The following is an 18,061-nucleotide window of genomic DNA, read 5'->3' on the forward strand; positions in this document are numbered from 1 at the left end:
AAACCTTCAGGTTGCTGATGTGCTTGAAGACGAAGGGGTTGTTGATGTTGATGGCCTTGCGGATCTTGTCGTTCATGGCGTTGATGTAGGTCTGGTACACGGCCATGCACTTCCTGGCCAGAGACGAAGCGTAGAAGATCGGGATGTCGTGGAGCTCCGGGTGGTTCTGCCAGTACTCGTCTGGTCCACACACACACACACACACACACACACACACACACACACACACACACACACACACACACACACACACACACAAATAAAGTTAACAAACCTACTGCTATGAGTATAGGGATTATGGCAATGGACCAATTTGCCAAAATGTTGAACTATCCCTTTAAGGTAAAAATCTTGCATAGTTCCTCTTTAAAGGTATAGTATGTAGGAATTCCCCCCATCTAGCGGTGCGGTTGCATATCTGAACGTATTCTTTATGTTGCATTCAGGTGAAATCGGGCAGACGTCAGACAGACAACAGACGCTGCATGTAACAGGATAAACAAGCCTCTATGTAAACAAGTGGTCCGCCAGCACGAGGCAAAACAATACAGGCGTAGCAATATGTTGTCATGGTGATGTCGTATTGTTTACCCGACCCACGTTTTACCGGCTTTCTCTCGTCGAGTAAAATGACATCCGGTAGGTTTGCCGACGGCCGTCTGCCTGACTGCACCTGAATGCAACACCAGTGCGTCCGTCCTTCCTCACACTACACAGTGGCAGGGCCGTTGTATAGGGGAGAAAGGTGATGATAATTCTAGGGGCCCAGCGCCCAGTGGGGCCCATAAAAAACCCCAGTAGAATAATCTTTGTATGACTGATTTATTCTGTGTAAGACCCTGACTAATACTCATAGTACACTGTAAAAACTCAACATCTTTCCAAGAATATTTGTCTTATTTCTTGTCCAAATGTCTCATTTCTAGTCAAAACTAATCTCTTTCCACTTAAAATAAGACTCATAACCTAAAAATTAACTTGTTTTTAGATAATTTTCACTTGTTTCAAACTAATTTTCACTTGAAATAAGTAGAAAAATCTGCCAGTGAAAGCAAGTTTTTTGTGCTTGTAATAAGGAAGAAAAACTTGTTCCACTATCAGATTTTTTCTACTTATTCCAAGTGAAAATATGCTTGAAAGAAGTAAAAAGTGTCTAAAAACAAGCTACTTTTAATATTCTGAGTCTTATTTTAGGTATAATGATATTTGTTTTGACTAGAAATTACATTTTGACTAGAAATAAGACAAATATTCTTGGTAAGATACTTGGGTTTTTGCAGTGTAATGTTGCATTAGCATCAAAACAAGGTAGGCTACTAGGCTGAATAAAAAATGATAATACATACGTAGTCTAAGAAAAAAAACTGGAAAAGTTAGGGGGGAGGGGCCCACTTTAGTATTCTTTAAGGGGGCCCAGAATTCCTAACAACAGCCCTGCACAGTGGTGACAGTTTTAACAGGCCGAGCCAACAGCTCTGCTGAGTTTCCGTGGTTACCTACGGTCACGATGCAACATGGCCGCCTCGGTTCGGTGCGTCGCCCACTCATGTATTTGTAACGACTTGTAACAACTCATTCTAAGGTACCAGAAAGCTTTCATTTGTATGCGGGTGTGATTCGACTTCAGTGAAATACGTATTTATGAAAGCAATATTTGATTTTTGCTACTAAAAAGCCAAATAAGTTACACACTGGGGCTTTAACGAGTGTGTATGGTGAATGAAAATGTTTCGGTGTGATCCATAGACAGAAACACGTCCCTTAGTTTAATCTTGTAAATAAAACTTGAAGCCTGAATTCATTTTTCCCTCAGCTGAAGGGAAAGCGCCACTCTTAGGTCGCCGTGCGTCGTCATGGCGTCGTTGTTGCCGTGGTCTCACCGAGGATGAGCAGCAGCTCCTGCGCTCGGCCCAGAGCGAACACGGGGATCAGACATCGACCTTCTCTGTTGACGATGTCGTGGACCGTGTTGCAGAACCGAGCCTCTCGCTCCTCCCGCTTCTCGTGGATGTGAGTCCCGTAGGTCGACTCCTGACACACACACACACACACACACACAACAAACACACACACACACACACACACAAACACACACAGGTTCAATGTTAAGTGTCTGTGCTCTGTGTTTAAATAAAGTTTGAACGGTTTGAATGCTTCCACTCACGGTGATGAGGATGTCTGGTTTGACGCTGGGGATCTCCGCCGCCATCAAGTGTCTGTCCTCCTGACGGGAGAAGTCTCCTGTGTACAACAACTACACACACACACACACACACACACACACACACACACACACACACACACACACACACACACACACACACACACACACACACACACAGGGATGCAAACGGGTCAGGACCAAAAAAGAGAGGTATTGTCTGGCGGGGGGGGGGGGCTCACCATTAACAATATCACAGAAAAGTCAATTTCCAGTAGTTCAACCCCAACCAAGTATTGAGTGCATATAGATGGACAGTTTTCAGAAGGCCAACATTTCTATATTAAAAATGCTTTAAAAAAATAAAAACCATTGCAATATTTCAATTTTGGAGATACTGATTTTTAAGTCTTCACTGAATGTTAGTCATAATTATTACTATTAAAATAAACTGAATAAATAAAGACATGGGATTTAACATCCCATTCAGTGTGTAATGGACATATAGGCCTATATAATGTGTTAGTTTCACTTTAATTGAACACATTCTACATGGCGGAGGCGACGTCTTTCCACTCAGGGCTTCCTTCACCTCTGAAACGGGGCAGAGCTCCATGGAAACACCTGCCTGACACAGCAACGTAGGGAACCGTGCATGTCCGTGGAGCTGTGCGCCGCGGACGTGCACGGGGGGAAAAAACGGCGTCACCGCTTTGGGTAACGTGGGTGCATGTCGCGCGTCTACATTGGAGGTCGGCTGTTATCAGTATAATCAGAGACCATGAATGAGTTCGCCTCACGTGATTGTCACTGTCAGCCTGTTAGAAAAACATTTTACTGACCCCAGCTGAGACGCTGAGACCCCCCCCCCAAAACAAAAACTCTTCGGATCTGAACGATTCACACAAGTCACCTAATTGGTCATGAAAAAAGCGAGTTTCGCTTTTCGGCGCGCTGTTTGCATCCCTGTGTGATGTTCAGGGACAGTCAGGACAGTCTGAGGACTGACAGCTCTGAGGTTGAAGTTTATATTAATGCACCATGACACTGTGGCAGGTCTCTGTACTAGGGATGTGAATCTTTGGGTGGCTCACGATTCGATTCCGACTTTTAGGGTCACGATTCGATTCAAAATCGATTTTCGATTCAACCGATTCTTGATTTTCTTTTTGCGATTTTTAGTTTGCTTTATTAACACCAGACCATGTGAAAACGTTGAATGATGATGATGTCTACAGACTATTATATCAGAAGCCATATTTCCCCCCAAAAAATGCACATCACATGTTTCAGATTTATTCAGCAGCAATATATTCGAACCATTTTAAAGTTAACTGCTACATGAAGCTGATTTTATAGGCTACTCTCTTTTCAAAAGCCTGGACTGAAGGATGTGAATATTTGGGTGTCTCTTCGATTCAAAATCAGTTCTCATGCACATGCACATGGACATGTAGCCTATCTGTAACAAAGGCTGCTAAAAAAAAAAAAAAAAAAAGAGACGGCACTCTGCTCTCAGGCCAGCTCACCTGCAGCCTGTCTGCAGCGCCACAGAGGAGCTGTCAGAGCTGCTGCTGCTGCTGCTGGTCCTCTCTCTTCAGCCTGCTGTTTGGCTGCACTTTGTATGAGTTTAAAAAAGTGAAGATCTAACGTCACCTGAGCACCGATCAGCTGATCCAGAGCGCAGTGGATGTGGCTGCTCACACCGTGTCCTAACTGGATGCGACGCGAACGAGCGTCCGACAATCGCGTCACATCTGACGCTCTCTGTCCACACTGAATCCGTGCGTCTGTTGTCATGGAAGCACATCAGCTGTGCGCTCGCCCGCTCGACAGACTGGAGACGTAACTACCCGGTTAAAAGATGGGTGAATTGTGCCTTTTAAACAGAAAACAAGTTTCTTGAAATATAGAGCCAACAGCAAGTTGTCTCTATAGTGTAGGAACACGAGTTGTAAAAAACATAATGCAGGGTTTTCTGTAACATTATAAGACGGCGCACCGCCCCCCGCCCAAGATGAATGAAGAGGCTATTAAAAAAAAAAAAAAGTCCGCTAGTCTCCTTGAAGCGGCTGTTATGTGTCTCTCTCTGGCGGTGTCAGCTGATGTGCACATCTGCAGCAACCCAAACAAATGCACATGTTACTGTTGACTGGCTCTATTCCAGCCACATGATTGGTTCGACGCGGTGGAAATCTCATTATCATTGGTTATTTGTATTGTCTGCCAAAACATGGATGAATGAAACATATCGACCACGTCTCATATTTCTATTGAGGAAAAGTTATTTCACAATTTATAGACACAACACCGACAAGCACTGAGAGCCGCATGTTGCAGTGACGTTATATAGGCTATAAAAAAAAAATCCGCAAATAATAAGCCGACGAAAAGGTGCAACTTGCCACTTAACTTCTTGTCGATGTATTATTTGCGGGGGCTTTCGGGGGATCTGCTGACGGTGGAGGATCTGGGACTGATTGACTGTGGACCACCACCAGTCTGATCAGGTCCATCACAGCACAGCAGCTGCAGCACTGCCCCGCTGTCACATTACTCTCGCGTATCAGCTCAATCTGTTTACATTAAACCGACATCAGGAGAATAATGAGAATTATGATTAAAAATATATTTGTTTCGAATTTTGGCCCCTGGATCATGATTTTTCGCATTCTTGGTTAAAAAAAAAAATCCTCTAAAAAAAAAGACAGTTGGGATGCATAATGTGTCTCATAACAGTATACTGTGCGTCACGCTAGGGGTCGGTGGTGTTTTATTCTAGGGGTCGGTGGCGGCTGTGAGACAGCAGCGGCTCCACGGTGAGGGGGGGGGGGGGGGGCAGCTTCTGCTCACCTGACTCTGTGCAGCTTCTTCATTAAATCCAAACAGTCCGACACAGCGACGCACTGCTCCTTTGACTCTAAAGTCTCTGTAGCTCATCAGCCCGGAACTCGCCGACATGGATCAGAAGCGACGGCGGCGTTTGGCCTCAGTGTCTCGGACTTCCAGAGCAGCTACAGAGCAGCGTTGTGACCTCAACCATGGTCGATGAGAGCAGAAATGTTGTTGTAGGCCTGTGCATATTCTCATTTGTCCAGGTCATAGTATTTCAAAGGAGGTTAAATCGAAAGCAACTGGACTTATACTGAGTCTCCAGACCAGTTAGTTGGACCAGTCCCAGCCTGGTCAGATGCTACATCATAGGTGTCAAAGTCAAGGCCCGCGGGCCGGGACCGGCCTGGGGGCAGAACTGGCCCGGTGATAAGCCACATATAACCTGTAGTTACGTATCCACGCACAGCTGGGAGCTCAAAGCAACAGAGGAGGGGAACAGAGAGAGAGGAGAGGGACAGCGCAGCTACAGGTGTGTGTGTGTGTGTGCGTGTGTGCGTGCGTGTGTGTGTGCGTGCGTGCGTGCGTGTGTGTGTGTGAGAGAGAGAGAGCGAGAGAGAGAGAGGGAGATGTATTTTTCCTATAGCTACAATTTAATATCAGCCCAATACCTACAATTGTCTGTGTCATTTGCCACATGTGGTTTTGACCTAGAACTGACAGCCTTTTTAAGGATTTGCCTCTGACAAAAATATTAAGCCGCTACTGGCTGCTAATTGGTGGAAACTCATAATTACATCATGGAAATAGTATAAATAGGCTATAGGCCTATGTATATCCTATATTGCCATTCAGTTAAAAAAAATATTACAATATTACTTTTGGTTCATATTGCCCAGCCCTAAATTTCAGAATGTTCATATTTTTTTGTAAAAAGGATAGCTCATAAACTGTACACATCTTAATAATGTACTTTGCACAAAGTACAAAGGGAAAAATGTGGAGTTCTTGTTATTTACAGGTTAATATGCAAATGCAATCATTTTACTGTTCCGGCCCTCTTGAGATCAAATTAGGCCGAATGCGGCCCCTGAACTATAATGACTTTGACACCCCTGTGCTACATGAACTGATGAAGCCTCTTGGATGAGAGGTGAAACGTCTTCCTAGACAAATAACTAAGTCCAGTTGAACCTGCTTTGAAAAAAAAAAAAAGTTGTTGGCGGGCTCGTGAATTTGTTTTGACACGAGTCAAAAAGAGCGTCAAACCGCGTATCTCGCGTTTGGTCGCGCGTCACAACTCGAGCGAAAAAAAAGCGTTCCTCGTGTTTGGTGGGAAGCCCCTTGTGGGTCTTCCCACCAAACACGATGAAATAGACGAAGACGCGAAGGTCCCGTCGCACAAAACAAATCGGGTGTATTGCGTCGCAAAAAAAAAAAGTCGCGTCTACCGCGTCGCGCGCCTAATCGCGTCTCGCGCCTAATCGCGTCTTTGCGTCACGGCCTTTTACACCGCGGACGTAACGAATAAACGGTGACGGTGTGAACGAACAACATAGAACAGGACCAGACGTGGCGTTGTTTCCTCTTTTCACCGACAGCTCCACTCTCCCTTACTTACACTAACTACTGTTATTGTTGAGGCCAGAGAATTGTGGGATTTGTAGTTTTTGACCAATCGCAGGTTGTGCTCTTTCTTTTTGTGATTTTCCTGGTTCACACATGTATTTTTTTTTAGGGGCAAATGCGAGTGAAATGCTCGTCCATGGTGGGCATAAGAAAATTTAAGACCTGTCTAAAATTATTTAAGACTTGAACACAATAATTCAACAAATTTAAGACATTTTAAGGCCTAAAATTTAGATTTTCAAATTTTAGACTTTTTAAGACCCCGTGGATACCCTGTTATTTCATATAAAAGTTTAAGTGCATGCATATTTTATGATGCTGTGTATTTCAGGTGTAGGTTAATATACACACACCTCAGGAGGCCTGTTGACTGGTTAAAACAAGGTAATCAGTAGATGGGAATTAACTTCAGATTTAGTCACGGATCACCTTCAAACTCTCCTTGTCATGATATTTGAATAAATTATACATCAACACCAGCATATATAGGATTAACACAACATACAAATGAATAAAATGATCTAAAAGTATACATTTGTTGATTATTAATTGGATTATTCAACAAAATGTTAAAATTATAAAACCATCCTTCAACTTAAAGCCCGAGGCGACGTCTTTAAACAGTTTATTTTGCTCATCAAATGAAGAGAAATTGACTCTGGAGCCTGAAGTCTGTGATTATTGATTAGGATTTTCAATCAATCACTTTTTAATCAAAACACAGCTGCGTTTTAATCTTCACTGTTTCTGCTCCAACTAAGATAAATAAATCATAATAACATCTGTTCTTTGTCGCAGCAGAGAGAGTGAATCACTGCGATTCATATGTTTATAATTTACATAATGTGATATTATGTGATAATGAAGTTTAGGTGAAGAGGTGCATTCTGGGAAATATTTTTTGTGAGTTGATGAAATTACTTATCAATATGCGCTTCCATTTAGACATGATGACGATAAAGTGCAGGACAACACGGTGTTAAAAACAGTTTCTTTTTTTAAAAGGATTTGTATTTCCATGCTTTTATTTTGAAGGGATGCTGCATGTTTTAGAAGCCTTACTTCTGATTTCCTGTTTGTCAGACTCAGTTTATTGATCTGGTCACATCGATTATTGATTGAAATGTTAAATTTTTCTAATTTATTTACTTTACTGTACATACTTTCTTTTCTTTGTCTTGTTTATTTGATGTTTGTTTATTTTATTTCATGCTCTTATATCTTATGTTTTGTATTTATTTATATTTACAAGTTTACTATTTGCCTTATTGGTTTGTACATCGATTTATTTGCAAAATAAAGTAAAAAAGCAAAAAACAAAACACCAACAGAGGGTTGAACAGCTGAGTCATGTGAGTGGCGGTGAGCGTCCGTTACCTTGACGCCGGCGATCTCGATCATGAACATGGCGGCGCCCAGCACGTGTCCGGCGTGGTAACACCAGAACTTGATGCCGGCCACTTCCTTCACCTCGTGGAAGTTGATGGTCTCGATCTTCTCCATGCTGTCCTCCAGGTCCGTCTCCGTGTAGAGCATGTCGTCTGCCGAGATGTTACTGTCACACACACACACACACACACACACACACACACACACACACACACACACACACACACACACACACACACACACACACACACACACACACACGCACACACACAGCATCAACACACAGCTCCGTCACAGCTCCACCTGAGCGACAGGCAGCATCACTCCCTCTCTCTTTGTCAGCTGTAAAGTGACTGAGTGTGAGAGTCTGTGAGGGTCCAGATACTATAAACATGAATGGAACAGCACCTACCCTGAGCAGCGCAAATTTACGTGGATTTCCGCATTCATCAATCTTTTAGTAGTGCTGATTTTTTCGTAGCTACTCACAAAATCTACACCTGCTCCGGACTGTGTGTAGCGCTTGTGTAAATGTAGGAATGCAAATAAATACTGCTCGTCACTGTTGAAAATTACAGTTTTAATCCGTATTACTCTCTCTCATGTTCAAAATACGCCGATGCCTTTGAAACACGTAATTTAAACATGACAAACAATTACAAATATTTGGAGAGAGAGACGTTTTAGGGATCGGACACGCACAAACACGGCAAGGCTCCATTTTATGATGATAATAATCTGATATAAAACCGGAAAAAACGTATTTGTGTTGCTACAATACGCTCGGTGGACGCACACTTCACCCTGCGCAGCAGCGCAGTCGGCACCGGTTTGGATGGAGCTGTGACAGACGGCTGGTGCTTCTGTAACAATATAACCTGCCTATATAACTTCATGTGTTGATCCAACCATGTTCCTCTACAGCTGAGGCTGTGAAGAGACTCCTCCTCCCATCGCTGCTGTAGCTCTGGAGTTGTGTGTATTTTTATTTTTATTTTTTTTCATGTTTCATATCGAACTATTCTGGCTTTACTTCTTAAACGGTTCTTTAATCAACCAAGGATAGGCCTACTTAATTCACTACATCTGTTTCTTCCCTCCAGCCTTTGACCTGTCCCAGTCACACCACTACTAACAGAAAATAATTACATATTTTTTCTGGACTCCACTTCACCCAAAATGACTTTGATCCGTGATCTCTCTTTTTTTCTCTCTCTCCCTCTTTCCTCGTTTGCGTCATGGCCGCAGGTGAGCAGGATGCACCTACCTCCTAATATGGTGGTCAGGATCTCCTTATATGGCTATTCATGTATGGAGATCTATGCTAATTGCTGATCACCGGGGGTGTGTTGTTAGTTTATGATGGGTTGGGATTCATCATCTTACACACGTGTTTACGATCAAATCTGAGTTTCCGGCACCGTTCATGAATCCGGAGTAGAGTTTTAGTAGAGTGAGCTTTTATGTGCAAATCTACACACAGATTTACTCACGTTTCATGAATGAGACCCAGTGAGTGAAGACGAGCAGGATGTGTCAATGTGTGTGTGTGTGTGTGTGTCTCCTGCAGGGGAAGTGCATGAAGCAGGTGCAGGACGTGGTGGAGCGTCTGTGGGACTTCATCGACAAACTGGACATCAACACGTTTGGGAAGTTTCTGGCCGACAACATCGTGGGGTCGGTGGTGGCGTTCTCTCTGCTCTTCTGGGTTCCTATCAGCATCCTGGTCCACTGTGTGGTGAGTCGCTCCGTTCTGTCTCTGTCAGGAACTAAACTACACACTGTCAGTCACACTGTCTGACTGACGCGTTACAGAGACGTATTACCACTGTATTTTCATGAGTATTAAGGGATTAAGGTGCTACAGACAGAATCTGAAGATGATAAAGTCTTTCCTGTCTTTAGTCTGTATAGATCAGGTGGACAGTCATTTAAATATATATTTTATAAGATGTGCAGAGATTAGTTTAGTTTACTCTTGTCTTTTGTCTTTTCTTCTGTGAACAACCTCCTTCAGGATTAATAAAGTTTCTTTATCTTCTTCTCTCAGGACAAGAAGCTGGATAAACAATACGAGCAAACCACAAAGTCTCTGTTCTTCCCCAGTGTGAGTATCTGATTGTGTGTATTTTAGGGATGTCACAATTACTTGTTTTTCACAATTAATGTAATGAAATTGCAGCAAAAGGAGGAAATATGTCTGATACGAATCATTACCTGGGAGAATGGAGGCTCTCTGCCTTCCACCTAGCGTCTCTTGGCTGAAAACCAACCTTGTAAGATCAGAGCCTCCGACCCGGTGTCCCAGCTCTCGTCTCTGCGGCACCGCCACACAAACGTAACCCGTAATCTCTTGTTTATGACAGATAAGACTACACAGATATACACATGGTAACATGGTAGATGATAAATAACGTTATCCACCGCTCCATGGATTGATTTCTCACCGGCTTCGTTGTTGAAAACAAACGCACATGGAGGAGAGGAGGTTAGAGACACAGAGAGTTCATCTTTAACCATCAAACTAGGGATGTCACGATTACTTATTGTCACAATTAATCGTGGTATTAAACGCCACAATTAATCAATCGTAAAGATTTCTAAATACTGTCACTCTCCAAAAAAGATTGTCGGAACCGTATCGGCAGATGTAGCGCCAAAGTAAAGGTAAATGCACAGAAACTGGTCCATTTACCTCACGTAACATTAAATTGGTAGGAATTTAAATGTCGGTGTGCCATTTGTAATAATAAAATGTAAAAAATTATTAAAATAAACTCAAACATTTGGTATAGATGACAATTAATGACTTCAATATTTCAAATACTTCCTCTGGGGGAGTAATAATTGGTCCTATATTAATAGATACTTAAAATATTTTGTGTATATTATCAATAATGTAGTTATATTTTGACTATATTTGATTTTACACATTCATATATAGTGTTGTGAAATTAATTAATGCATAATAATCGTGGTAATCGTACTACCGTGATTATTTATCCAAGAAAATTTATAATCGTGACATCCCTACATCAAACTCAACTGACTCTGTTCATTTTCCCAGAATGCCGAGCTCCTGAGCAGCCTGGAGTCCGCGTCCGTCCGGATCTTCAAGCCTCCGACCTTCCCGACCACCAACCTGCGCTTCCAGCCGTCCGGTCCGCAGCAGACCAGCACGCCGCCGGTCTCCGGCTTCGGCTTCGGCCCCGGTCCAGACTCCTGCTGTCATCTTCCTCACCATCCTCCTCCTCCTCCTGCGGTGGCGGCCCCTCCTCCCCCTCCTCCCCCTCCTCCTCCTCCTCTGGACTCCCCCCGCATGGCCACCATCCAGGAGGACCCGAGCTTCGACTCCCACCTGGACGAGGAGGCGCTGCAGGAGGCGTTCGGCCGCCCGGCGCAGCGCTCGGAGCAGCGGCGGCGCTCCTTCGAGGACCTGACGGAGACGAGCGCGGTGAGTCGCAGCGAGAAGGCGCTGATGTTCCGGCTGCAGAGGCAACACCAGATCGACACCAAGGAGACGCAGTGCTGAGGGACGGGACGGGACGGACGGGACGGACGGTGCCCGGTTTGTCCCGCTCACGTCCTCCTCCTGTGCTGGTTTCACAAACTTTTACGACTTTTTTTATTTTTTATTTTCTTAAAGCGGCTCCGTCCTGAAGCCGCCGCACTGACGCTTTGTTGCTGCAGCAGATCTCAGTCTGGTCACATGGAGACACATTCAATCAGAAAAACGTTTTTATTGAATTTAATTACAATCAGAGTTCAACCGATTATCGACCGATATTTCCCTTTTTTTTTTTGATAATCGATATCGGCCGTTTTTTTTCACCGGTAACCAATAAAATAAATGTATTTTTAAACGCATAAACGCACTCCTTTGGCTCTAACGAAGCCGTCTCTCTTGGCTGTTTAACAATGTCCCAAAGGTTTTCACAGTGAACAAAACAGAAACAAACTGTTGACTGTATTCAGTCTGATCCCTGGTGTGTTATTTTTAAATTCTGACACCAAAGTTTTCATTTTTACTGCAAATGAATATCGGTTAAATATCGGTTTCCTTGATTACTAATAATCGGTATCAGTATCGACCCTGATAAAACCATATGAGTTGATCCCTAATTATAATAAGAGAAAGAAAAAGAAACAAAACGTCTCCTTCCAGTCGCCGTCCTGTGTGGTCAGACCGTGGTTTCAAATCGCTGCTCAGTCCGTCCTCTCCGCGTCTCTTTAACGTCCTTTAGTGACTCGAACTAACATATTGTCCTGTTGAAGCTGTGGCAGCGAGGGGCCGCTGCTGGGTATCGAACCTTCTCCAGGTATCAAACCGTCGTTGGTGCTGATTGAACGGTGCTCAGATCAGATGTTGCTTCCACAATCAAACTGTGTTTAACTGTGGTGATCGATCATCTGTTCAATACTTTTATTCGTCCAATAAAATGTTGCTAAAGCTCCGATTGGTCCCCGCCAGCCACCGTACAAACTCAGACCAACTCGTCTTCTGATGACACACCACACGATACGACCAGCAACTGTACGCTCCTACGTCCGTTTTTAGTTCTTGAACGTCCCACCAAAGATTTTTTTTTGCTCCTGAATGTTACACGTTTATTTCTGTTACATAAAGTCGTCGTTCACTTTTATAGCTGAAGCCCGGCTCTCGTTTTAGTTCCCTAAAGGCCAAATGTAACGCTTGTTGTAGCTCAGTCATCAGTCAAACTGTTGCTGAGTTGAACTTAATGTTTTAAAAAGGTTCAACTTCAATGTGACAATCGTTTATGTGCACAGAGTTTCTGTCTAATGAGAGAAAAACATTTATTTCTAACTGACGCTATTGAGACAAAGTGTTTGTCACCAGCATTTTATAGAAACAGCATCAACACAACATGTTGTAATAATGGATAATGTTGTTAAAAGCTTTAGAAATATTATATATTTTATCACAACAGCACAAAAAATGCCAAAGATTTGACGTTGTCAACTTCTAATTTGTGGTTATTTGATGTTTTTTTTTGTCTTTACATCAGAATCAATTGTTTTTTTTTTACTGTGTGATAGACTAATTGATTAATTAATAGTCAAAATGATTATTAGTTGCAGCTTCAAAAGGTCAAAGTGCACTGAGAGTCAATGACACGTGCAGCTGCCAAATAAAAAAACAGTAAAAGTCAAAAACACAGAGGTCAAAGTTTTATTTTTAAGGCTCAAAATGTTTTTATATTCTATAAATGATATTAATAAAGTACAAATAGGGTTAAAATAGGTTTGGAGAGTTTAAAGGGTTAAAAAGTGTTTCTGTTTTAAGACTCAGTGGGAATCGAACCCTTGAACGTGACAGTGTTAAGTGCCTTCAACTCGACCCACTGAGCTACATGACACTGTATTTTATATCACATAAATGTTCATCATCTCCTTAAAACCACTAAAACCTGTCAATCAATTTTATTTACTGTGTATCACATCTGCAACAATAAGCTGATTAATTGATTGAATGTTGATCAGCAATGAAACAAATAATTTAAGTCGTTTTTCAGTCAATAATTGTGATTGATAAATGGATAGCTCAACTGTTTTTTTTTATAATAAATTGAATATTTGATTGAAGGGACTTTTGATGCATTTTAAGTTACATTGGGCATTTTTTTTTTTTACTATTTTGTAAATTTTTATAGACAAAATGTTAAATCACTTAATAAAAATAAAGGAAAAACTTAAAACTTCAGTATAAAATTGTCCTAACCTAAACAGTTTTAAAACACCTCCCTGTTATTGTATTTTATCCTGGTTTGAGGTCAGTTATCTGAACATTTCACCTGTTTGTTTCTTACTGTACGAGGGCAGATTATTATTATTACTGTGTGTATATATATATCTTTGTATAAAATATCGTTGTGTTGTTGCTTTTGTTGCTTTTATTTTTGTGACTGTCTGTTTTTTTTGTGGGGGGGGGGGGATAAAGACACAGATGTTAAACTTCAGAGTGTTTTCAGCTGTTTGGTTTGTGTCACTCGAGCTGTTTGGTACCAGAGTTTATTCTCATCACATGTTTTTACTGTGTCAGATTTATTTTGTGGTAAGTTTTGTGTTTTTTTTTGTTTTTTTGTTGATTGATTGAAGCCATATTATCGTTTTAAATGTTTATTTTTGACATGTCAGAGCTCAACGTGCCTTCTCTTCTCCTGTGGTATTCAAATGCACTTGTCAGTATTTTTAATATTGTGTCTATCTGATACTGTGTGTGTGTGTGTTGAGTCCTGTACACTGTGATGTGTGTGTCTGTGTGTTATGTACATGCTGACGATCGTCTGTATTGATCCAATTAAAGGTCGGTTGAGAGTCATGTTGTTAACGTCACTGTGTCGTTGTTCTACTGTCTGATTTAAAGTGCTGATCGATAAAGAGTTTTTATTGATATTCTGATATTTTATCAACTCACGTTTCTTCCTGAGCTTTCAGCAAGATCTCATGGTTCTCATTAATGGATCATTATTTTGTCAAAAACATTTTTAAATATTCTGCTTTAATGTAATTTATTGACTATTTTAATCTCTGGTGGTTTTATTTTTATATTTTAATCTAAAAATATCAATATTCAGACCAAGATGAGATCGACTTGCATCATAAAAACATAAAACCTGTAGCCAAAAAATATTAAAGTTAGTGTAAAAAAGAAAATACTCTAAATTATTTATCAATAATTAAAATATTTTGCAGATAAATTCTTGTAGAAAATCTAAATTAATGAAAGAAAAAAAAAAAATTCTGCCTCCAGTTTCTAAAATGCAACAATTTTCTGCTTTTATTTAACAATACGAACATTTTTGATGATTTTAACCTTAATTTTGTTTCATAGAAAACAAGATGATTGATAAATTATCTGCAGTATTGATGATGTCATTGTTGTTTCACTCACATTAAATCTAACTCACTTTTTTATCTTCGAGGACAGAAACTCAGTGACCCTCTCTCTCTCTCTCTCTCTCTGGACAAATGTTTATTTTCCTTGTGAAGAACTCAAACTTTTGTTTTATAGACAAATCAAGTACAAAAACAATCAATCAATAAAGGTATTGGTGGTCCGTCTCCTGAAGCCGATTCCTTTGGAACCAAGTTTCCAACGAAGAAGCTGGAAAAACTCAAAAGTCCTCGAGTCAAAGAAATGAACGAACGAATGAACGAACATCTGCATCGGTCCGTTATCGACCGATTATTGCCGATCGATCGATACTACGAGGACTGAAGAGAGTGTGACAGAGAAACGTCAGTTCATCGTCCACCGCTACATCACCGACGGCAACGCGCTGCTGCTGATGACATCACAGAGGGGGCGTGGCGTGAAGGCGGGGCTCAGGGCGTCGTAGAGACGGTGGACGGCCACTTCCACCATCTCCCTCAGAGAGTCGTCGTCCGCGCAGGTCACGGCCTGAGGGTCAGAGGTCAGAGGTCAGAGGTCAGAGGTCAGAGGTCACCATGGTGTTATCAGCTGATTATTGAGTATTGATTTATACCCAGGGTTCCTACACATTTGAAATCTCCAAATTCCATACTTTTTCCAGACCCTAATTTCCAGACTTCTCGGTAGGGCTGACCTCCAAAAGTCGACTATTCGACGATTCGATTCGGAGGGGTCTGATTCGACTATGAACCTCGTAGTCGAATCTAACCAAGACCGTACCATTCTGACTATATGGGGGTGCCCACGGCTGCTGAGCATAAATTGTTAGCCTACATAGAATGTCTTTTTTCGTTATAAAAAGACTATTTTGATACAAAAGCTGCACACTTTCTGTTAATAAAGAGTTCAAAATGATGTGTGCGTTTAAACGGTAGTCTTAGCTTCTTACTACGTATTAATAAATCACCCACTGCAGTTGCACAATCAAATGAGCGGAGGTTTTTTTTTTTTTTTTTTTCAAATGAGCGGAGGTGAGCAGTAGGACCGTCAAAGTCACGGTACTCAGAGGTCACTGCAGAACACTCACGGAGTGGCAAAAAGACGAAGAGGCAGAGCCGCCAAAGTTTAAAATCAAGGAAGTCTGACAGTCTAACTTTGTCAGCATTTATCATGCATGACCTGACAGAACAGCAAAACATTGTGAGGATACATCTGACTTTGACCGAGTTACATTCAAGAACCTGCTTTCAATCACGGAAAATAAATTAACTCCAGCGGTGATTTTTTTTCGATGGATCAGCTGTGTTTACCGTTTCAAGTGTCAATAGTTCTGATGGTTAGACAGATGAATTAGTCCCTAACACATCCTAAAGTTTGACATGTCAGAGTTTTTCAGAAGAGGAACTTGTTTTTTTTCCGACTTCCGAGTTGTAATGAACGCACCATAGTTGTGCATTATATAAACAAATCATGCAATTAATCATTTGTTTTCATTATTCTGAATGTGTATGCCATTATGTTACCAAATTATTTCCAGGAGATTGTAGCTATAGGTAGCACATACAAAAATAATTAACCCAGATAACTTTTATAATAAGACCAAACCCAGATAAGTATTAAGTATTAAGCCAGATCATTTCCATACAATAATTTCCATTTTCCATACTTTTCCAGACCTGGAAATGTATAAAATCAAATTCCATACTTTCCCATACTTTCCATACTTGCGTAGGAACCCTGGTAAATTTACCAGCAGACAAAGCTGTTGTACAATATAATTTCAAAACTGTGTGCTGCAGACCCAGGACCAAAGCTTTATATGGAAATAAAGTAATTTTTGTTTTACCAAATCTTTAACATCTTTTCCTTAACCGTATAACTTTTGAGGTAAATTTCTTTATTTTTTTGATTGACTGATTTTTTTAAATGAATTATCCGACCAATTTAAGATGAGACACATCAATAATAATACTTATTCTAGGGTCTAGGTCTTCTAAATATTTTCAAAATATAATCTTGTGTGTGAGTTTAAAAGTTCAGTGGAAATCTGATTAAGAGTGCAAACAGGAAGAAACATGCAGATAGCCAGGACTCAAATATATATTTTTTTAAGATGGGGGTTTAATCAGGCATCAGCACAGTAAGGATCTGTTGAATTTTTCTATGTCGATTATAAATTACAACCTTTAAACTCATACATTTAAAGCAACATTGCAGAGTTTATCGGGTTTCAAATAATGTTTCCAGACTCATTGCAATGGTAGAAAAATGGTTAACAGGATGAATGGTGCTGCCGCTGCAGCCTGAGCCGGGTCGCGTCGGCATGCACTATGTAACTTCCCTGCACGGGTCGGATCAAATTGGTTTCTTGCAATTTAAAGGTGATAGCTACAAGTTTAATTCCTCCTGGCCAGTAGGTGTTCCACTCACACTGCCTGCTCTCGCTCCAACCTTCTGTTTTACTGGTTGCCAGTTGACATAGATATAGTATATACGTAGATGCCGCCTCTGACGCTGCTGCCCATTGGAACGGATTGTCGCTGCCGCCGCCATCTTGAGCAGGAGGTGTCTAACTTTTAGTCTACAGAGGCAGAGGTCTATCACTTAATTTTCAACCGATTTTCAAGCCGTTTGTTTTAATATAAATACTACAATTCAGGTACATAACTCAGGTTAGCAGTTAGGGTTCATGTAAGTGCCATGAAACTTATTTAATATGGCCTAGCACAATTATATAGAGGGATTACCAGCCTATGTCACTGACGTTCTACTGCGCATGTCGCCTGCAGAAAGAGAGCAGCAAGAGCCGTGATCATGTCTTTTTGTGCTGTTAGTTGCACTAATTGTACTGTTCTCTCTATGTGTTTTGCTCTTGCGTGAACACAGATTAAACAGCCAGCCAAACTCCTTATTCAAGAGCCAGGAAGTGAGCGGCTTGCTCCTTTAATATCTTCTTACACATAAGTCAGCATTTCTGACTGCACTGAATTCGGTGTAAAACTAGAAAAGAAAGATACAAAAAAGTGTCTTAATAAACAGTCATGTAAATATCAGTATCAACGTGTTGACTGCTTCATATTAACTCAACAGGTATTAGCACAGCAGGCTAGAAAACAAGGCAACTTAGCAGGTAAGTATACACACTGCTGTCACAC

General features: G+C 41.3%; 2 protein-coding genes across 2 annotated transcripts in view; one reads left to right on the forward strand and one right to left on the reverse strand.

The window, feature by feature from the left end:
- The window catches only part of LOC146972610 (cleavage and polyadenylation specificity factor subunit 3-like), a 15,701-nt gene extending 7,519 nt beyond the window's left edge, over positions 1–8,182 (reverse strand). Inside the window, exons 1-4 of the mRNA XM_085802673.1 lie at positions 8,000–8,182; positions 2,165–2,254; positions 1,881–2,031; positions 5–180 (exon numbers count right to left, since the gene is read on the reverse strand). Coding sequence (XP_085658799.1) covers positions 5–180; positions 1,881–2,031; positions 2,165–2,254; positions 8,000–8,158 — 576 coding nt within the window. The 5' untranslated portion in view covers positions 8,159–8,182. The remainder of the gene's footprint in view (positions 1–4; positions 181–1,880; positions 2,032–2,164; positions 2,255–7,999) is intronic.
- A 1,404-nt stretch (positions 8,183–9,586) lies between these two features.
- On the forward strand, positions 9,587–11,543 carry LOC146972611 (disintegrin and metalloproteinase domain-containing protein 17-like). Its single transcript, XM_085802677.1, has 4 exons — positions 9,587–9,749; positions 10,062–10,118; positions 11,079–11,273; positions 11,346–11,543. Exons 1-4 carry the CDS (start codon positions 9,591–9,593, stop codon positions 11,541–11,543), a joined length of 609 nt encoding a protein of 202 aa, XP_085658803.1. The 5' UTR covers positions 9,587–9,590.
- Positions 11,544–18,061: the final 6,518 nt, after the last annotated feature.

Source organism: Trachurus japonicus, chromosome 16, assembly GCF_045865225.1.
Source record: "Trachurus japonicus isolate A0001 chromosome 16, Traja_1.0".
In the NCBI taxonomy this organism is placed as follows: Eukaryota; Metazoa; Chordata; class Actinopteri; order Carangiformes; family Carangidae; genus Trachurus; species Trachurus japonicus.

Coding starts and splice junctions, on each gene's coding strand:
- LOC146972611 (XM_085802677.1), top strand. CDS start 9,591: ATGAAGCAGGTGCAGGACGTGGTGGAGCGTCTGTGGGACTTCATCGAC. Junction 10,119..11,078: donor AGTCTCTGTTCTTCCCCAGT/GTGAGTATCTGA, acceptor TCATTTTCCCAG/AATGCCGAGCTCCTGAGCAG. Junction 11,274..11,345: donor ATCCTCCTCCTCCTCCTGCG/GTGGCGGCCCCT, acceptor GCCACCATCCAG/GAGGACCCGAGCTTCGACTC.